Source organism: Equus przewalskii, chromosome 15 (assembly GCF_037783145.1).
Source record: "Equus przewalskii isolate Varuska chromosome 15, EquPr2, whole genome shotgun sequence".
Taxonomy (NCBI): domain Eukaryota; kingdom Metazoa; phylum Chordata; class Mammalia; order Perissodactyla; family Equidae; genus Equus; species Equus przewalskii.
Genome location: NC_091845.1, coordinates 3,691,050 through 3,712,475, shown reverse-complemented (window position 1 = coordinate 3,712,475; position 21,426 = coordinate 3,691,050). Strand labels below are relative to the sequence as shown.

The following is a 21,426-nucleotide window of genomic DNA, read 5'->3' as shown; positions in this document are numbered from 1 at the left end:
GTCTGCCCTTGAACGGGTGGGGAAACCGGCCCCTGCCGAGCGGTGAGCCTCTCCACGAGGAGGGTCCTTCCTCCAAGGAGCAGGGTCTCACGTGGAACACGGGTCAGGTGGCCCAGGAAGGCAGGGGACAGAGCAGTGAGGTGACGGCCCCGTGGGACTGGACACTGCTCTGGGCCCCTGGAGGGCGGCCCCACCCTTTGGCCATGCGCTGGGCGGTTTTGGTAACACGTCTTCCCAACGGTTGCAGATGGAGCCAGCCTCTTCCAGCACCTCCTGGACTCCTACCAGGTCATGTTCTTCACGCTGTTTGCGCTGCTGGCTGGGACCGCTGTCATGATCATAGGTGAGGCAGGCTGCGTGGTGTCCCCTGGTTTGCTCCCCCACCCCGTGCCCCCACTCTAACCAGCCGCGTGTCTTGCAGCCTACCACACGGTCTGTGCGCCCCGCGAGCTCGCCACGCCTCCAGCCCTCTCCCCCGGAGCCAGCCCTCGGCACAGCCCCCACTGTGAGTAGCCCCCTGCAGATGCAGCCTGGCAGAGCTGGGGCTAAGAGGAGGGGTCCTGGGGGAGAAGGGGACGCTCAGGCCCTGGACCCCAGCTCTCAGAAGGCCTGGCCCTGGGTAAAAGTTGCAACTGGGGCGTGAGGCACAGAGGGCAGCTCTGGGAGCCAGCGAGGGGGACCTAGACAAGGAGAGCTTTCCCAAGCAGGACGGGGCAGGTGGAGGGGCTGGCGGCAGGAGCTCCATCTGTAAGTATGCACGCTAGGACTGGGTTCCCACCTGTCAGGGCTGCTGCAGAGGGCTCTGAGCTGGGTTTGGACCGGCTGACTCTGAGATGAGGATTCTGGGCAGTCCTAAACAAGACCTATTCCTCTTCATAGTCCAATTATCTCTGGCGGCCCTGAGGCCTCTCTCTGTGAGTGGTTTCTCCTAAAACTGTGCAGTGCCCAACCTGCCCCGCCGTACATGGCAGCCCTTATATCTCCTGACTCCTATTCAAGGTTCTCTCCCCTACACAAGGAATCCTTGAGCTCGTGAGCGCGACCTGGCTTCAAGGGGTCTGTGAAATTTTTGGAAGAGGATGCAGTGTTGTACATAGATGCATTTTTCTGGGTCATAAGATCCCACATGCATCCTGGGCCTCTAGAATCACAGCCTTCTACCAGGCTGCCTATCAGACCTGTGAAATGACACCCAGGGAAAGCATGGAACGTTCAACAGCTCACTTTCCTTGCAACTCTGATGGGTTGTCTGGCTGTCCTTGTGGTGGGCGCCCACCCTTTCTAACTGTGTCTGCCCACACACCCCTCGCTGCACTCGCTGGAGCCACACCAGGTCTGTCATTGTCTCCCGACCACTCCAGACCCTCTGCTCATGTTGGAATCGTTGTTCATGCAGCTTTCTCTGCCAGGAGGCTGTTCCCACCCAGCTGGATGGCCCTCCCTGAGTGCCCCTTGGGCGGCGCACTTCCCTCCATCCCGCAACGTGCTGCTTGTCCCCGGCAGGCTGTGCGCTCCAGGAGGCCGGGGCTCAGGCTCCAGGCCTCTGCGTGTCCAGCCCACCCCCTTTCCCTAGTAGGGCTCATCAAGCCCCTGTGGACCCCCTCAGGCCCAGGGACACCGGGGGCATCGTTAGGGAGGCATCCAGGCCTGCAGTGGCCCTCCCCTGTGCTCGCCCCCACCCAGGCCCCGTGGCACGTCGAGCCCCCCTTGCTCTGTGACTCACCTCCTCTCTCTTCTCGCCTAGATTTTTCTGCCTCGTCACCGACGCCTTTCAACGCACTGCCTGCCCCTCGCAGAGCCAGTCCCCCGTCGGGGCTGTGGAGCCCCACATATACCTCCCACTAGTCGGCCCAGGGGCTGCGCTGGAGCGGCCCACCCGATGCCCACCCTACTGTGCCTGCACAGGTGGGATGGGCTCGGGCAGCCTGGGGCGGGTCCTGAGCCCTGAGCCCGGCCCCGGCCGCCCCGCAGACCGTAGTCCAGGCCGCGCTCGTCGCTGATTCATACGCCTACAACTTTGTTTGTTGTTTGTTTTTTTACTTCAGAGTCTTGCACAGGCTCAGACTCTGGCTCGTTCCCCTTTGCCTGCTTGTCCGGCGTTTCTGGACAACGTGCGCTTATGCTGTTGCTTTCCGAGTCTCTCAAATCGGGACTTTGAGTGGACAGAGCTCTGGCAGGCGTCGTCTCTGGAGGACGTCGCTGCAGTGGTCTCAGGGAAAGGACGTCTTAATCTCTTTTGTATTTTTGTGGGTTTGTTCCCTGTGGAAACTTTACTTTTCCCTAGTCTGGCTCCCACTAGGAAGTGAGGGGAGCGAGCAGCCGTGAGCATCTGGGGCGGCCTCTGGCCACCACCGGGCTGGCTCAGCCCGGGAGCCACGGACACTGCAGGAGCCCAGCGCGGCTGCTTTTGGCGCCCTGTGGGCCACTGTGACCCGGCTTTCTTTGTTTCCTAAGCTGTGCAAACGTCTCCTGGACTCGGCCTCGGCCCCGTAGGGACGTCCCGTGGGGTCCGGCTCGTTCTCTTTGTCCCGGCTCCTCCATCAGCACAGGGACGTGCGATCCTAGTTGGGAGACATCCCTGAGCTGGAGCAGGGGCCTCTCTTTCTGTTTGTGCGTGGGGAGGAGCTGCCGTGCCCTGCCCGAGCACAGACACCCAGTGTTCTCTCTTCCTCCTTTTGTACCACTGTCATACCACAGCAGATCTGAGCCTCCGGCCCACCCGGGTGGAGATGGACCCCCAGCGGCCAGCTCCCTGGGCCCAGGGCCCTCCAGGCAGCTCCCCCACGGGCTGCAGAGCCCGGCGGGGCCAGTGAGAAGGACTGGCCCTGCAGGAGGGGGCTGGGAAGGAGAAGGCAGAAGTCATGTCCCTCCTTCCCAGCTGCCCGTCCTCAGCATCGAGACCTCCAGAGGCAGCCCTGCCCTCGGCCTCACGTGGCCACTCTCAGGAAGGTCTGGAGACGCCCCCAGAGCCAGCCACGCATGGACACTGCGTGGAGCCCGCTGGGACACTGAACCGGGTGTGAATCCAGTCTGCCCTTCGCAGCTGGGCCATGAGATTTATTGTCCTAAAGCCCAGACGGGAAGAACTGTGCCTTGATATTACTTGAGCTCAAACTGACGACTTGGATGTCGATAGGCATTTCTACTTGGTTTATTTAATAAAGCTTTATATAATTTCTTAAGAGCAGCGTGATCACTGCCAGAGTGGCCTGTGTCCTACCCGGAAGTGGCCCAGGCCCTGGTGACTGCCACCGGCCACGTGGATTTGGGGAGCTGCTCTGTTCTGCTGCCCCTCGAGCCTTCCGCACCCGCCTCCTGCCTCTCGCCGGCCTCCGAGGCCTCCCCCCACCACCAAGACCAGTAGGCGGCCAGGGCAGGTGGCCATGGTGTCTTCCAGTGCTGCCAGCCCAGGGCCCCATGGCGCCTTCCCTGGAGGAGGACATGGCAGCCCTGCCCACATGTCCACCCGTCACTGGGTGTCACTCGACCAGCATCCCTTCCTCCCTGTTGCTCTGGCTTCTCCCCCACCCTCCTGAAGCTGATGTCCCCAGGGTCACCAGCACTTCTGCTCAGTCCCTCCTCCCCTGACCCCGGCAACCTGGACTTCCTCCTTAGTGAACTCTCCCTGCCAGGTGGCCAGCCTCTCGCCTCCCCAGCGCCCCCCACCCGCCCCCTCGGCCCCCAGCGCCCGGCCTTCTGCCTTCACCGAGCACCACAGATGTGGTCCTGAGGGCCCCGTGAGGCATATTCTCCTGGTGGCCTCGTCCAGGTGTGGGAATGGATGCTGAGAGAAATCAGGCAGCCATCAAGGTCCCAGGCTACCCAAAGGCACCCCTGGCAGAGACCAGCTGTCCCCAGCATCACCCTGCCTGCTTCCTGGGGATCTGGACCCTGACGCGCAGCTGGGCAAAGAGTAGCCAGAACGCGTGCTGCGTTTCCCTGCCCCTTTGCCGCTAGAAGCCAACACGCGACTATGATGTGAGCAGAGAATAGAGACAGTGTCCCTCCCAGCAGCTCAGGGACTGTCTCCTAAAGGCGGGTCCTCCTCACATCGTCCTTCCTCCGGCTGAGCCCACGGGGGTCAGGGCACCAGAGTCGCCGCGCCATCATGGCCCTGGAGCCTGCACGCCAGCCCAGACGGCCTCGCTTCCTTGAGAGGGAGAAGGGTGCTCCCATGGCTTCAGGACCGGCAGGTCTACCGCCACAGTCGAATCTGCCTGCCAGCCCACCCTGCAGCCACACTGCGCCGCCAGCCACCTCCTGCCCGGAGCTCACCTCCAGCCCCCAGGGACACACTTGCTCCCGCACGCTGAGGTCCCCTCCTCGGGTCCCTACACCCACAGTCCTCAAGTTCCCACAATCTGTCCCTTCCTTGTCTCCTCCCACAGCCCCCTTCTCGGCCCAGGGAGCCTCCCCCGGGGATGAGGTCCTGGCCTCTAGCCTCCCCTCGTCTCAGCTACCTGGTCTCCTCGCAGCCCTGCTTACACTCAGCACAGCCCGCCTACCCTGGACGGGCATGGCCCCTGTGGACACAATGGGGAACCGTAGTTTCCCAGTTAGGCTTTGCGTGCTCACCTGTGATCTTGTCCTCCGTGGAAACTGGCCCTCAGGTCTGCCCGTCCTCCACCCGACCTGGGCTTTGAGGTCAGACAGAGCTGGGTGGCCCCTGGATCTGTGCCCACCTGGGTGCTCAGCTCAGCCTCCTCCGGCCCTGGGCTTCCGTGTTCTCCCTGTGCAGCGGGCACAGTGGTGCCTGCAGAGTCATCGTGAACCTAAGCAAGAGCGTCAGAGGGGTCAGCTCCTCGGTGGGGCAGGGGTGCTGGCGGGCGTCCTCCCCAGAGGTGGTGGCTGATCCCACTCGGGGCGGGGTCAGAGAGGGGGAGACGAGGGCTCGGCTCCCTGCAGAAGGCTTCGGGGGCCGAGAGGAGGAGGGCCCTGGAGGTGGAGGCTACGGGGCCAGAGGTGCTTGGGGCACAAGTGACAACTTTAGGACGCAGAGGCCCTGTCACGCTGGCCCACACTGAGAAGCGAAATGCAGAGGCTGGAAGTCTGTGGGTGCCGTCTCTGCCCTGGTCTTGGTCTCCCTGACCGAACGGGAGGACACTCCTCAGGAGACCCCTGAAGGACACAGCGGGCTCACACACAGCAGGTGCTGCATCCACAGCTGCTGGCACAGGGCCGACGAGCCCAGAGGGAGACAGGACGCCTGTTCGCAGAAGGACAAGATGGAGAGACAGAAGGTGAGCAGGCGAGAGGGTGCTTCCCAGCCCCCTGGACCTCTGTTGTCATTCCTCATGCCGTGTTGCCATCATCAGATCCCATGACCCCTCCCCAGCTGGGACCTCCTGTTTCTACTGTGTCCCCAGGACCTGGCACGCAGGAAGACCTAGAGAGCATGCAACCGATGTCATATGTTCAGCACAGGGCCTGCCCAGCATACCATTAGACTCCATAAATGTTGGCATTGCCCTCAGTTGGGCCTCCTCAGTGACACAAGATGACTGCCAGGATCCAGGCATCACCTCACATTGAGACACAGCAGCATCCAGAAGAGGAGGAGCAGAGAGACAAGCTCTCCCCGTCTCCTAAGGACTAAAGACTTCTCTCCCGGAAGGCTCCTCAGCAGACAGCTCCCACCGTATCCATCGCTGCGGCGGAGGCGGGGGAGGCTCTCCTGGCCAGTCCTAGCCCGTGGCTGGGAGGCAGTGGGATCATCACATCCATGCAGGGTGATCCTTCAGGGTTGACTGGATGTCAGGATGTCACCCTCTCAACATCTTTCACATAAAAAGAGAAGGTCTCGGCATCGGCCAGCTGGGTTCCCCTCTGACGCCGCTGGCTTCCCTTTACCTGGCTCGGGTGCCCTGGGGCCTGACGGAGCTCTGGGCTTTCTTCCCCCAGAGGCCACTGTCACCTTGAAACGCGTGTGCGCCGGCAGTAGCCAGGCCTTGTGAGGAGTGACATGAAGCGCGGCTCAGCTGTCCATCCCACACTGACCGGCAGCTCTCACTCTCTAGAGGGTGCTGAAAATGCTCTTAGCACCACTTAGCGCTAAAAATAGCATGTTGCATATAGATTTTTTTCTCCAGAATTCCTAAGTTTGGCAAAAATTAACTCTCTGTCTACCTATCTCTCCCTGTTTCTGTGTGTGCGTGTGTCTTGGGCATTCTGGAGGACGTTACAAGCTCCAGGTCTGACACTCCAGCCAGAGAGCCCAAACCCGGGGCAGCCAGGACGGGGCGCAAAGGCCCGGTCCGTGGGCAACGCATGCAGCTCAGCGAGCAGGCGTGCCGCACAGGCCACCTTCTGGGGCAGGTAGCAGGTCATCTGACCTCTCCGGGCTGCAGTGGTTCCCTCATCTACCCAGTGGCCGTCCTGACGTCTGTCCTGTCCCCCGCCAGCATGGCCCCCAGCAGGAAGAGGTCCACTAGTACCCCGCCCTCCCCCTCCCGGCCCGCACACCCTCTCCCACAGGACTGTGGGGTGCCTCCTGCTAAAGGCTGAGTGTCTCCCCCCGTTGCGGGGGGGCGGTCAGCGGCAGTCACGTGACTTGCTGTGGCCAATAGGACATGGGTGGAGGTGACTGCGTCAGTTCCGAGCCTGGGCTTAAGGAAGCCCCGCAAGTCTCCACTCACCCCTGTTGTGCTGCTGCCATTGACATGATAACAGGGCAGCCAGGAAGCTGCTGGTCCCAGGAGGAGGAAGGACCCTCACAGGGACCTGAAACAAGCGTGTCCATCCCAGATCAGCTGACCTGCAGACCCAGGACAGTGAGAATAAATAATGGCTGTAAAAAACCACTGACTCTGGGGATGGCTTGTCAGTAGCCTTATTGCGGCAGGGGGTGACGACGCAAAGCACGACGAGGAGTGGCTTCTGGCCGGACCCCTCGAAGGCAAGTTTTCAGCCTCTTGTCAGAGTGACTGGCATAGCTAGCCCAGAGGGGCCGGTCCCTTCAGTCTGTTCTCTCTGGGGCCTGCCTGGTGCTGCCCGCTCAGCCCGTCTTGCTGAGACAGGCTTTCCTGGGTGGCTGGGGCGGGCACTCGGGCAGGAGCGTCCGAGGACAGAGGGCACAGGATGGCTATGCAATGCAGGGCCTGCGCCTCCCTGAGCTCAGCTGGCCTCATTCTTGGGGCACGCACCGGCAGCCGTACGCTCCAGGCTGCTGCGAGGGCTGACGGACACGCGGCTCGGAGGAGCTCCCTGCTCCATCGATGTGGGTCCTGTACCATCCTGAGACCATCCCCACCGGCCTCACCCCCCATTGCGTTGCTCGTGCTAGGACCACATGGGGAAGGATGTTCTCAGGACGGTTTGTTGAACAAACACAGGAGTGAGTCCCCATGAAGGAATAAGTGATTGCAGATTTTCCTCCACCGTGAGGCTCCAGTTTTCTGGGTCACCCTGAGCTTCAGATCAGTGGGGAGAGGAGCGGGGCCGGGGGGGCAGGTGGCGGCTGAAACTCTTAAGTCTATTTCACCCCCAAGGCCCCTGGGGCAGGGAAGTCTGTCCCAGCCCCCCCAAACCACTCCCCCAGCAGCCTTCAAGCCGCTTGGACTAGGGCCAGGCAAAAGCAGCTTGGCAGAGTGGCCGCCGGCTCCGGCAGTCAGCCACCGCTCCTTGCGGCCACTGTGGACCGTTGGGAGTGGCCCGGGTCAGGGGACAGTGGAAGCAGCTGACGCTGACTGCACTCCACCTCCCAGGCACATGTAAGCGCTTTCCGCCCTCCAGTTCTCTGCGTCCTCACCTCCGCCCTGAGAAGCAGGTGCCACTATTTACAGACGGGGAAACTGAGGCATGCAAGGTGAAGCCACCCTTCTGGCATCACACACTGGCAAGTGGCAGAACCAGGATTCGAATCCACACAGATTGCCATCAGGGTTTGCTGTGCACACCTGTTCTTCCCCTGCCCACCTGCACGGGCGGCTGGGGATCCACCTGGAGCAGGAGGCTGTGCGGGCAGGGAACCAGGGCCCGCACCCACTCCCCTCAGAGCAGCTCAGCTTCGGGCTGTCTCATGGGTCACTTTGTTTTCCATAAGAAAAAAAAGTTAATATATGGGCCAGCCCGGTGGCGCAGCAGTTAAGTACATGCATTCCGCTTCGGCACCCTGGGGTTCACTGGTTCGGATCCTGGGTGTGGACGTGGCAGCGCTTGGCAAGCCATGCTGTGGTAGGCGTCCCACACATAAAGTAGAGGAAGATGGGCACAGATGTTAGTTCAGGGCCAGTCTTCCTCAGCAAAAAGAGGAGGATTGGCAGCAGATGTTAGCTCAGGGCTAATCTTCCTCAAAAAGAAAAAAAAACAGTTAATATAGAAAAGTGCAGAGAATGCTACAGCAGCCCCCTCTGCCTTCCACGCAGTGCTAGCAGCTGTCAGCGTGGTGTGATGGCTCCCACCATGGTGGCGGTGGGGTCTTAGAAAAACAAACTACAAATGTGACTTCAGTGTTGTTTAACCTCTGCCTTCTGTCCCTTCCCGGAGGCAGCTGCTTTCATCAATCTGCAGCATATCCTTCCAAAGCAACTTTCACTGTTAGTAAGTGTTAATAAATAACATATTACTGTTCTGTGTGTATGTTACGATTTTACGTAACTGTGGTCATACTTTGTCACATTCAGCATCTTGCTTTCTTCCCTTAGGTGTCATGTACTATTCCATCATATAGCTTCATTTCACTTTAATTCTTCGTTCCCCTATTGCTGGACACCAAGGTTGTTTCTGATTTTTGCTATACTGAAGAGTGCTGCGGGGAACATTCCTGTGCAAGGCTCCTGGCCTGGCAGCAGGTGCTCTGGGGTGGGTGTCAAGTAACAGAGTTGCTGGGGCAGGGGGTGCCCATTATCCAGTTGGCTGGATGCTGCGACACTTATTTCCTAGCATCCACCGATCTCACATGCACCAGCTGGATATGAGAGATTCTGAACCCCTATCCTTGCGACACATAATATTGTCATCGTGTATATTTATTTTTGCTAGTTTGGTGGGTGAAAATGGCATCTTATAGGTTTAATTCCAGTTCTGCAATTACTAGTGAGGATGAACTTTTTTGTTTATTGGCCATTCATATTTTCCTCTGAATTGTCTGTCCTCCACTCAAACGTTTTCTTTTTCTTATTTCTTTGTCACTCCAAAAGAGAGAGACTATAAAATACCTATTCACAAGCCCAGTTTTCTATTCCACGTCCCCGTGAGCATCGCTGTGTGACAAACTCTCCAATCTCAGTGACGTAAGTCGGCTGACGTTAGCTCCTTCTCGTGAGTCTGGGAGTGGGCTGGTGGAGGTGGGCTCTGCCGGGAGCTCCTCTGCTCCATGTGTCGCCTCGTCCTCCCGGCACCAGCAGGCCAGGTGAGACAAGTCCTCCCACAGTGACAACCTGAGGCAGGAGAGCGAGGGCAAACGCCTGGCAGCTGCCCGAGGCCGGGCTGCGCCCGGCGTGCCGTCCTTCATGCTTCACTCTATTGGACAAAACGAGGCACGTGCGTGGACCTGGCCCCAGCACTGCGGACACGGCCTCCGCCTTTGCCGGGAGGAGCACAGGGTCACAAGGTGCCAGGTGTGCAGGGCTAGAGGGTGCCAGGCCCTTCCTGCCAATCTGCCATGCTGGACTTTCTTCTTACTCATCTGTGACAGCTCTGAGTCGAGATACACTTCCGCATTTTATGTTCTGCTATTTTGTCTGAAGTAGTCTGCTTCCAAAATAAAATTTTGAAACCCATTGCTCCGGTTCAACTCTCTCACTGTTCAGATGGGAAAACTGAGGCCCAGAGCCAGGAAGGGGCCAGCCCGGGGTCGCATCCAGTAACACCCCACGTCCCAGCCCCTTCTGACATTCAGGGCCACACCCGGCCCACTGGCGCAGCAGCTGAGAGTGTCTCCATGGAGGGACCAACAAATCGCCGTGAGCATTTCTCCACGATTAATTCTCAAGGAGCCAGTGTGGATACACAGTTTTAACATCAAACAAAGTGAGCAATCTCAGTTACAGAGGGAGAAAAGGGAAGAAAACAAACCCGGAGACCGTGGGTTCGGCGATTGTCTATTACTCCGTTGGTTTATGGTGTATGTAATTAGCAAATAAAATTCTGTGGCGAATTTCATTAGCAGCCTCATCAGGTGACCACTTTCACTGGGGGAGGATTTACTGAAAGCAAATGAGGACCAGCTAGGAGAGCCAGGATGACGGGCCCGGAAAGACCAGCTCCCCGTGATGAGGCAGGACACCCTGGGCAGCACCCCCTCCGTGTCCTTCTCCGGGGACCACAGTGTGGCGGGGCAGCAGCGGTGAGCCTGGGGTCAGGGCCCAGGCACCAAGTAGAACTCCTGCTTCTGCCACTTCCCAGCCCCGCGACCCTGACCTTGGGTCCTTCTCGTCACCTCTCTGAGCCTCAGTTTCCCTGTCTGCAAAATGGTGATTATAACACGACCTCCTCTCTAGGTTTGCTGTGTGGTCCTCCGAGCCCCTGTGTTGAGACCCCTGGCCAGATGATGTGAACTGCTCTTCCTCCTCCCCCTGGGTCATCTCAAGCAGCCCTCCTCACACCCCTGGGGGCCGTGGCCCACCGAGCTCGACCTGCGAGTCTTGTTACAGCTGTCTCCTCCACCACCCGCCAGGCCGGCTGAAGTCCAGGCTCATAAACACGAGTGTGACAGGCCAGGCAGATGACGTGCCCCGGGAGAGGGGCGGGGGGGTGCAGACTGGCGACCTGGAGTGCATGGCTGCACACACCTGGCTCCAGCTGCCAGATGGGAACCAAGCCCAATGAGGCCAACTCTTCAGGTCTTCTAGAGACCAGAAGTCTCTAGACCAAAAATCCAGCTTTTGTGGGGTAAAACCTTCTACTTTATAAATAATGGTAATAAGATTCAAGTTAAAAAAATATTTTAAAAAACCGATATGGGCCAAAGAAACTGGCCCGTAGGCCCCTGGTTTTCAATCTCTGAATTCCTTCACGAATGGTAAAGTTCTTGTGCGTGTGTCTCCACACCCCCTTTCTGTGGCCCTGGCAGACATCACTAATCGCTCCCAGTGCTCTCTCCTGCCCAGGCAGGACTCTGCCTCAGAATTCTTTACAATCCAGCATCCGGGCAGCCCTGCCAGTCAGCTGGTACTGGCCGAGGAGAGGCCCATCGTCACCCCGATCTACTGCAAGCCCCTCATGTTAGGGCCGGAGAAGGGCTAGGTTTAGCTTACCCACAATCAAAGATGTGAAGGGATCAGCTTTTCCCTAGCAACTTGCCCAGGATGGATGCAGATAGAGGAGGAGAAAGAGGGAGTGGCTAAAAGATGCTGTGTATGCCAGAAGAGCTCTTTTTTCCATTTCAAAATTATAGGTTTGAGGCTGAAGCATCTTAAAATGCAGAAGGAGCAGGCAACTGCTGCAGCCCCAGCTACCTGTTCCTGCTGCCCACGGGGTCCCGGAGGTGGCAGGCAGGGGATCGCATGGGGGCCAAGGATCTTGAAATGTGTGAGTGTAATCGCTTCATTCCATGTTCAGGAACCACGGAAGGCCATTCCCCGCCTGTGCTGAGGGGCGGAAGGGAACGGGAGCTCACGGTCTAAATCACAGGAAAATCATCACGGGCCATTTCTTGGGCACCGGAGTCGGAGGCTGATTCATGCCGGCTGCCAAGTCAGTAATTTTGCTCCCTGAGCCGGGAAAGTTGAGCTGCTGTTATCACCTCCAAGGGATGTTGGCATCCTTTATCAACGCCCTGCTTGCTCATGTGTTTATTCTCCAAACATTTATTAGCTCAAGTTGTGTGCTGGCATCTTCCCAAGGAGCTGGCAGGGTGGGGGGCAGATCGGTGAGTCAGACGGCACTTCTCTAGGGAGGGGCAGCAAGGAAGACAGCCGGGGCTCACAGCTCCTGCATGGGATGGAAGGTGCTGGAGCCTCAGCGGAGGGACCATGCCAGGTTGGTGGGTCGGAGGAGGCCCCTGGTAGGAGGTGAGTCCGAACAGGGGCTGGAACAATGGGCGTCTCAGCAGAGGGGCCGGTTTGAGCCCAAGGTCAGAGCTTCTCACTTCATGTGGGGACAGTACTGAGCGTTGGGGAGGAACGGGTGGTGGCCTGGATTGGCATCCTTACCCATTTGGAAGAGAGTTACAGCATATTCGGCTGGGTATAAAAAGCGCCTGGCCCCCAAAGTAGGGGATGGCGGGGAGCCCTGATTTGGGGTGACGGGGGTCACTACCCTTTGAGCTGCAGGCTTCCTGCACGCCCCCACGTCGTCTTGTGACATTCCCCAGGGGGAAGCACTGCTGGGTGGAGATGTTCTGAACTCAGGGCAACTGAAGAGCTGATGTCAGTGAAGCCGATTCTTCCCAAGCCACGCGGACGCTTAGCTTTCTCTCATTTGAGTTACAAAATGGGTAAGACCCATTCAATACAATTTCACACAATTTCAGATTCTGAGTTATTTAATTTGACAATTACAACTTATTTTCTCAAGCTATGTCATAAAACATTCTAATTATGGTCAATCCAAGTTGCACTTCTTCCTGTAAAGTGTTTAATACGTTCTATTTCCTATTAATAAAAGTGCAAGTTTCCCCCGCTATCTGAAAGTTCACTTCACTCCACTTCGCTTTTACGAGAGACCCGCCCAGAGCCCAGCGTGTGTTTTGCGGTGCGCGCCCCAAGCAGCAGGAGGGTGCCCCAGGCCCCTCCCAGGAGCCGCACTCAGCATCTCATCGTCGGGCCCTGGAGCTTTGAGCCGTGTCTCTGAGCACCTGGGGTCTCAGAACTCTCAAAACTTTCCCCACATAAATTAATGGCAATTGCTCCCTCGCTTGACGTCGTTTCGGCTCAAGAAAGGTTTTGTAGGAACGCTCTGCTTTCAGATAGCAGGGGACTGTGCACCTTTAAACGTGGGATGCAAAATTCTAGATGTCAACTTAGAAAGGTTGGGAGGAGAGAGTCTTGCCAAAATTGTTTGAGGGAGCAGAAAAAAAGCTGTAAAAGCTCTCCTGTAGGCAGCGGGAGCCGTGGCTGGTGCCTGAGCAGGAGCGTGACGGTTTACAGAGGGACTGGGGGGTGACTCTAGGGCTGCGTGCCTGTGAGGGGAATCCCCCGGCGGGAACTGGCAGGGCGCTGGTCAGCCCACGGGGAGCGCACAGGAGTCTCTGGGAAGATGTGTGCCCTCTCCTCACCTCTGCCCTTTTGTCCTTCGACCAGGCTCCCCTGGCTTCTGCTTCCAGTCCTGACTGTCTGGCCAGTGCCCCGCACCCCGGGCCTCAGTGTCCCCTCAGTTCTGATCAGATGCTCCCAGATCTGAGGGGCTGACGGTCCTGGGAAGGAGCAGACCCCATGCCCGGACCCCAGCCTTCCCACTATAGCCAGGTCGTCAGGGGGGACACCTGCTGACCTCGAGGGGCTGCCCTGCCCTTGGCAGGGGAGAGAGGAGACCTCAGGGCCACAGCTAAGTTGGGCCCGGTGGGCCAGCGGGCCGGCTCCTCTCCAAACCCAGCCACGTTGAACCAACCACGCCCACTGTGGCTCTAAAGGACTCAGCAGCAGTTGTGTGTCTCCTCTGGGAGAAGACTCGAGCCCAGCCTGCAGAGACCACTGGTCACTAAGAAATGCTCACTTGAAGGAGGGGCCCCTAGTACCCGACCCTGAATTATGCTGAGTCCTCTCTCCACCCACCTGCCGCACCTCCTCGCCTCCTGCCACGGCCAGGTGCACTGTGCCCCGGGGATGCCCCCATCAGTCCCCAGCTCTGTCTGTCTGTCCTTCTATCTGTTTCTTCTCCCTTCTCTGCCTGGCTGTCTCCTCCATCAGGGGCAGGGGTCCCCCTCTTTTAAAATTTCCCTTCTTCCTCTCCTCCTCCTCCTCCTCCTCCCTACAATACCCTGCAGGCTTGCCACTCAGACTCTGGTCTTCCCATCGGCAGCAGCAGCGTGGGCATCGCCTGGGAGCCTGTTAGAAATGCAGACTCTCTGGCCCCGCCCCAGAACTGCTGGATTGGAACCTGCATTTCACAAGACCCCCAGGTGATGGGTATGCACTTTCCTAATTACAGAGTAATCTGAGTTAATTGAAGCAGAAAATACAGACAAGAAGCGAAGGGACGTCACCTGTGGCCCCTCTGCTGACTGTCGACACCATTTTCAATTTGCTGTTCTTCCAAGATTTTTTTCTTCTGTATATATATGCACATACAGAAATAGTTTTTTACAGAAATGTCAGCAAGCTGCAGATATTTGTAACCTATGTTCTTCACGCATGTAACTATAGCATGGCATCTTGCCATGTCAATAAGTCTGGGTCTATATCCATGTCAATAAGTCTGGGTCATTCATTAATTTATACAGCCATTCAACAAACATTGAATCCCAACTGTGCTCCAGGCACTGTGCTAGGCTCTGGGTTTACACTGGGGAACAAAACAGATCAATTCCTACCTTTGTGGAGCCTACAATCCAATTGGGGAGAAAGATAAACCAAGAATCGCACCAACACAGAGACCACTGCACATATGACAGGTTCCTGGGACGTCCTCATAGCTGGGGGACCTGACCGGAGCGAGAGGGCCCCCAAGGAAGTGAGAATGGGCTGAGATTCGACGAGTGAGTTACCAAGTAATGAGAGGAGGGGAAGTGACCAGGGCACCGTGTGTGCAAAGGTGCCGAGCTGAGGGTGTGTGGCTATTGCGCCGGCAGGCAGAGAGCACGGGAGACGGTGCGAGATGAAGCTGCAGAGCGAGGCAGAGGCCCCTGCCTGACGCAGATGCAGCTAAGTCACTAAACCAGGACCCCGGGAACGGGCGCTCAGCTCGCTTCCGTGTTATAAACAACACTGAAATGAACACCCTCGTGCACACAGCTCCGTGCACTGGTCTGATTACTTCCCTAGCACAACTTCCTAGATATGGGCACGCGCTTTCCTCTGGACGAGTCTTGAGAGCTGTTGAGCCCAAATCCCAACCTGGATTCAATTTCTGGACCCCCTTCCCTGAACCAGCCACCCTGACTCTACGGCTGTCCATGCTCCACTCATACCCGTGGAGTCAACTCTAGTTGGCCAGGGACAGCCTGGAGTGGTGACCAAAGTCCTGCTGGGGAGAGAGAGGACAAAAGCTGCTAAGGTTCCCTGCTGATAGGAGAAACAGTCCTCGCCATCCTGAACTTGCCGCACCCTCTCAGCCCAGCCTGCACTGGGCGCTGGGCCCTGGGAGGCCTCCGACCCACCCCTGCCCTTCCAGAGCTCATGGTCCAGTATGGAGACAGCCTAGGCTTAGACCACGGCTAGAGTGGGAGCAGTCAGAGGAGGCCCCAGCCTAGTGTGGGGGAAAGGATGGTCAGGAGGACTGCCTGGAGGAGGGACACGCCCAGGAATCTTGATGGAACAGTAAAAGGCTTTTCTGGTGGACAAAGAGAAGCGTTCCCAAGAAGAGGGAACAGCACTTGCAAAGATGACCAGGGAGAGAACAAGGAGGCATGTGTGTGTGCTGGGTGGGCAATGGTGGCAGCAGGGAAGGACATGGCTGAAGTCAAGAGAATGTTGGGGTTGTGTGGCTGAGGCAGGGCTTCTGCGGGTCTGTTGTAAACATTTAAGTGAGTGAAGTGAGGGGCTGGACAGGCCACTGTTGTCTCTGTGCAGGCTCTGGAGTCAGAAGGCCTGGGTTAAATCCTGACTGCACTTCTCATGTGCTGTGTGACCATGAACAAGTTGCCGAACCTCTCTGTGCCTAGTTTCCTTACCTGAGAAATGGAGGCAATAACAGTACCTCCATTGTTTGGGCTGATTTGAGATTAAATGAGTTAATTCAAGGAAAGTACTGGGAAGAGTTCCTGGCATATGCAGGGCCAGCTGGACACCAAGGAAAAGCCATCCACCTCTCTGATCCTGTTTCCTCGGCTGCATTGTGGGCAACATGATCCTCTCTTGCAAGGATGATGGAAATATTCAACAAACATGCGTGTGCCTGGCTCTCTGCTGGGCACACCCGGCTGCTCCCACGGAGCTGAATGGTAGTGGGGAAGCGGGAAAAGGCATAAACAGGTAAGGTCATTTTAGAGAGAGCACTAAATGCCACGAGAAACACAGAACGAGGCCGCGGGAGAGATGAGGAGGCAGCAGGGGTCAGGGAAGACTTTCCTGCAGCAGCAACGTTTGAGTTGAGATCCCGGCATCAAGGAATCAGCAAAGATGGGGCTGGAGGCATGTTCCAGGCTGAAGGAGAAGCATGTGTCAAGGCCCTGAGCGGCGGATGCTATCGGCGTGATCGTGGAACAGCAAGGAGGCAGTGCGGCTGGAGTAGGGTCGCCAGATTTAGCAAATAAAAATAGAGGGCACCCAGCTAACTTTCTGAAATTGGAATTTCAGATCAACAGTGAATGCTTTTTTAGTAAGTATGTCCCAAATGTTGCATGGGACGTATTTATACTAAAAAAGTAATTTGTTGTTGATCTGAAATTCCAGTGTAACTGGGCACCCTGGATTTTATCTGGCGATCCTGGGCGGGAGTGGGGAGGAGGGGAAGAGCTGGAGGAGATGAGTCAGCAGAGAGCAGAGGCCTGGCAGGCCAGGGGAGGCGGCTGGATTTTATTCTAAGGGTCGTGGTTAAGCGGGGCCTCAGCCTCCAGCCTGGTCCAGGTGCTAACTGGGTGGGCGTTCTTTGCTTAATGAGGGAAGCGTCTGTCAGGGACCCCAGAACAAGCGATTCAAGTCACCCACGTTATGAAGAGCCCTCCAAAGGATGACTCATCCCAAGTAGCAGACAAGAGAGCTGGCGCTGCATCATGCTCTCGGGAGGCGAAACCATCCCTTATAGACACGGTGAGAGGGGGGAGGTGGGGAGGCGGGGGGGCGGGGGGGCGGCGGTAGTGTGCGACAAAGTTAAAATTAGAACAACCGTGTTCTCTTAATTGGAAATGCAGTCGGTGCCACATGAATCTGTAACGGGCTTCCTTGCACACTTCTGGGAGGGGAGGCGGGGCCAGCCACGTAAAGAAAGATTCCTGAGGCTCCGGGAGAGGTCCCTGGGGGCGCAGGCCTCCTGCTTCCAGGAGGGGCACAGCTCCGAGGTCTGGGTGCTAATTCCCCCCCTCTGCCACTGACTGGGGGAACCTCTGTGACCTCAGGCCAGCCTGGCTCTCTCTGAGCCTCAGTTTCCCTGTTTGCCCATGCAGGAGGGACCCTGTCCTGGAGGAGAGGGAGGGAAGAATCAAGTTGAGGACAGGACACGGAGAACTGCGGGCCAGAGGGAGGCCAGGCCCCTCGGCAGAAGCTGCCCTGACGTGGGCTCCGCTGGCTGCTCAGACGCAGGGCTCGGAAGGAACGGAGGAACGAACGAAGGAATGCGGGCTCTTTGGCAAACCCCTTCCTTTTTGAGCAGGGCTATTTTAAGACTTCCGCTAGGTCCTGTTTTGGCATATCCACACCGCGTCACATCAAACATATTAAATGGCACCCACGTGCCTCATTAAATAGAATTTGTGTACAACCATACAAGAGCTGAGTTGAGCCACACTTGACAGTTGACTAATGCTACGTCCTGTGGACATTTAATTAAACGTCCGTTCGTGTTGACGTCTCAGTGTGCTGTTTTCCTCCCTCCCCCCTCCCATCTCAGACAGGTCCTGGGGCCCCTGACGGGGGCTGCAGATGCTGTGCACCCGGGCTCTCAGGGAGGAGGCCTGGGCTCGGGCCCCAGGCTTCCCATCTGTAGGAGGGGGCCGTTGGTGGGGTGGCGTCTGCTGTGCTTGTCCCCTACAGGGAGGACTATTGAAGCTGCCCCTCCTTCAGTCGTTGTGGTGACAACGAGAGTCCCTCAGGAGGACGCTGTGCCATGACTCATGTGACCTCACTGAATCTCGAGGCCTCCAGCGCCCCTCAGCAGGCGGTACTCTTATCCCCATGTCACAGATGAAAAGGCAGAGACGGGGGTCAGGACCAGCCCTGTGGGGCCCAACACACCCAAGACCAAGTCCACAAGGGTGTCTGAGGGGTGTGGACAGAAACGCATTGAGCAACACGGAGCGACAGGGAAGAAGGACCTCCTTGTCTGCGTCTCTTTCAATTCAGCGACGCTGCGAAGGAGAAGGGCCCAGCGAGGTGCTGAGAGCTCTCGAACACTCCCCAGAACTTGCCAGTGTCGAAGGAGCAGGCTTCAAACGCTCAGGGCGCAGCGCCAGCAGTTTCTGATGAGAAATCCACATCTTTTCCATCCTATTTTATTTCATGCATTACCTTCTGATTATGGCAAGTGATACGAAGTTTCATTTCAGACCACATAGCTTTTGGTAAGGAAACTTAAAGATAATTTTGTGGAAAAAACGTTATTTAAAGAAAAAAATGAAATATACGTTTGGCGAGTACTTAGCAACAGCAAAATTCACGAAGGCAGCATGGATGCCCTTATTTGGGGTTGCATCAAAGTGACTGTCATTGACACGGTGTGTGACCTCAGACAAGTCACTTCCCCTCTGATACTCCCCCTTTGCGGTAAGGGAGTGTTGGCCCAGACAAGCTCTGGTGCCAATGCTCTAACTCTGAGGACTCCTTTTTCTGATCCTCTCCCCCTTCTTTGAAGGGAAGATCAACGTCTTCCATTTAGGCCCAGTGGACAGTGGACCACGGGCACTTGAAACAGGCCTGAGCCCTGACACCATGCTCTGAGCACATGGCTTCCAGGAGCTTGGTGCTGTGCGTGAGAGACCCCAGGAGTGGCTTCCATCCCACCTTAGTGTGTGCAGCTGCTCTCAGAGTTGCTGAAAGTGGCAACTTGGTAGCCAGTTACCTGCTTCTGGACGGTGGGACAGCTGAGGGATGAGCATCCTTCCTGACCTGCAGAAAGGAGGTGACTGCGCTCACCAACCAGCCCCACCTGGAGTGACCACAGAGTGGGGAGCAAGGTGGCCAGCTCTGAGCACTGGAGGTCTGGAGTACCAGGACAGGTGAGGGGGGGACGGAGGTGGCAAGCAGGGACCCCAACACGGAGGGAGCTCTTGGGGTGCTCCACTTCCTGTAAGCACTCGCAGCTGGGCGTCATGAGAATCCTGGCTGAGAGTCTCTGCCTTTTTAATACAAGAGTTGAAAACATTAATCTTTATTGTAGTCATTGATCTGTTTGGACTCATTTGGCCATCTTTTTTCATGTTTTCAGTTAATCATGATTTCATTGCGTTTCATTTTAAAATTGATCAAATTATCTTTGTTCCATTTTTTTCCCTCTACGGCTTTGAAAATTATGCCTTCTATCTCTATTTTTCTAGGGGCTACTTTTATATTTCTAACACACATTGTTTTCTAATAACGTTTATTGTTTAGCAGTGTCTCTGTGCCAGAGTGGTCTTCACAGATGCTGGTAAATCCCTGAGTCGGGGACCAGGGAGTGGAGAAGGACGTTCCGTGCATCTACCACCTCTTTTCTATGTGTTTCCGCACGTGACCTCATTTATCCTCAGTGCAGCCTGGAAAGGGGACTCGTCTCCCCATTTACAGATGAGGAAGGGTGAAGCTCAAAGGGATGACGAGAAGTGCCCAGGGCTTATCAGCAAATTGGTGGCCCAGTGGGGCTTCTGAGTCCTGGCTCGTTCCACCACTTTTTGTCTGTGTGTCTGAATGTACCATCTGCCACTTGTCTGCGCTTTCTCAATAAAGGGTCGGGTAAGCTGGAGTGATGACAGGAAAGGAATGCCAAAGGTAGGGGTGCATGTGAGGGGGAGGAGAGAGCCCCCTTGTTGGCTGTTCCCTGCTTCCTGACGGGGAGGGTTCAGGGTGCCCGGAGGCCCGCAGAGCTCTGGGGAGGACACCTGTGCTGAGGCACCTCTGAGCTCAGAGACTGCGCCTCCCGGGGAGGCCACAGGCTTCTCAAGTTCTCGTTCCCCATCTCGTCCATTCATCCATCAGATGCTTCCTAAGCCCTTCATGGTGGCAGGACGTGGGGGTGGAGGTGTGGGCATCGATCAGACATGGTCCCAGCCCTCAGGATGCCGGATGAAGTGAGAGGGTGATATGCACGGAGATTACGAGACCCCTAGAGTACTCGTTCCCTGTCGGTTTATTGGCATGGCGATATTTTGAAAAGGCCGTATGTGTGCCTGGAGAACAATACCCGAGCTTTACAAGAGGCTATAGGGTCAATCTCCCTCCCACCCCTTGGCTATTGTTACTGTGTAAAAGGGTAAAATATCCATGAGGAGGTATAAAAACCCGGAGGAACCCACCTCCACGTTATCTGGAGTGTATCCCCCGGAAGCACATAGTCTACACATGTTCAAGTGCACACTTCTGCGCATTCCCTCACATTTTCACATTGTTGGGAACGTCCATGTCCACCATTCTGTGCCAACTTTCGACACCTCCTTTATCCTGAGGGTCACCTTTGTCAGTCCATGGAGAGCCACCCAACCTCATCTCTGGCCGTGGAGGTCCCATGGGCAGAGTTTCTAGGATTCCTCTGAGCATGTGAGTGAGGTCACTGCGGAACACATTCCTAAGTTGGCATCGTCGGGCCAAAGGCATGTGCACTTGAGACCTGGAGGACAGTCGACTTTGAGTCGTCCTGTGGGGAGCTGTGCCAGCTGTCACCCAGCAGGGACTGAGAGCTGGTGCTTATTTCCCCACAGCCCCACCCACCTGGCAAAGACCGTCTTTTAAAAACAGCGAGCAGAAGAGCCAAAAGGAACCTGAGGTGGGCTGGAGGAGTCAGGGAGGGCTCCTAGAGGGAGGTGCCACTTGGATTGGGTCTTGTAGGATGGGTAGGAGTTTGCTAGTCTAGAGAGTGTGGGGAAAGAATTTCCGGAAGAAGGAACAGCACATATGAAAGTGCAGAGCTGTGACAGCATGTGATCCACCCAAGGCAAGAAGACGCAGAGTGGGGGAGGGGAGAAGAGAGGAGGGAACGCGGATGCCCAGTAGTGAGGGGCCATGGCGGCTGTGCCTCACACCCCTTTCTTCTCTGCACCCTCTACGATGGGGTGTGAAAGCAGCCTTCACTTCAGCCCAAGGTTTTATGGAATAATCAATAAACCACTGGAAAAGGTACAAGATGGGGAGAAGCCACACACCCCAAGCCTGGAAGTCAAAGTCAGGATCACCCCTGCCTCTAACTGGCTGAGTGGCCTCGGGCAAGCCACTCCCTTCTTTGGTCTCAACTTCCCCCCTGGTACAGTGCACCTGACCATCCACACCTGGCCTGTGGGAGGGCCCCGCGGGGTGAGGGGAGGATGGCTGGGGCCGTCGGGGGGCTCAGCAGGCCGTTATTGTCCTAGCATGCGGGGACTTCAGCTCTCAGCTCGCTCGTCTCATCTTCACCCACCTCTGGGGCTTTCTGCTCCCTGACAAGGCCCCTCCACGGCATCATGGCTCTGCGTCCCACAGGACTCAATTTACCGAACAGTCACCGTGTGCTTCAACAAGGCTCCTCGCTCCTCGTGCTTCCCAGGAGCGGGGGGGTGGGGTAGGAGCTCCG

The 21,426-nt window shown here is 56.9% G+C and overlaps 1 protein-coding gene and 2 long non-coding RNA genes across 4 annotated transcripts in view; 2 read left to right on the top strand and 1 right to left on the bottom strand.

Moving 5' to 3' along the window:
- The window catches only part of NUP210 (nucleoporin 210), a 110,680-nt gene extending 107,498 nt beyond the window's left edge, over positions 1–3,182 (top strand). For both annotated transcript variants that reach the window (XM_070574585.1, XM_070574586.1), the window contains 3 exons: positions 248–343; positions 422–505; positions 1,745–3,182. In XM_070574585.1, coding sequence (XP_070430686.1) covers positions 248–343; positions 422–505; positions 1,745–1,845 — 281 coding nt within the window. In that variant the 3' untranslated portion in view covers positions 1,846–3,182. The remainder of the gene's footprint in view (positions 1–247; positions 344–421; positions 506–1,744) is intronic.
- LOC139075905 (uncharacterized) lies at positions 3,130–6,506 on the bottom strand. Its single transcript, XR_011526825.1, has 3 exons — positions 5,441–6,506; positions 4,576–5,206; positions 3,130–4,150 (listed from the first exon to the last, which is right to left on the bottom strand). It is a non-coding gene; the product is annotated as an uncharacterized lncRNA (long non-coding RNA).
- Positions 6,507–16,474: 9,968 nt separating this feature from the next.
- LOC139076031 (uncharacterized) lies at positions 16,475–17,540 on the top strand. Its single transcript, XR_011527257.1, has 2 exons — positions 16,475–16,787; positions 17,141–17,540. It is a non-coding gene; the product is annotated as an uncharacterized lncRNA (long non-coding RNA).
- The last annotated feature ends 3,886 nt before the right edge of the window (positions 17,541–21,426 follow it).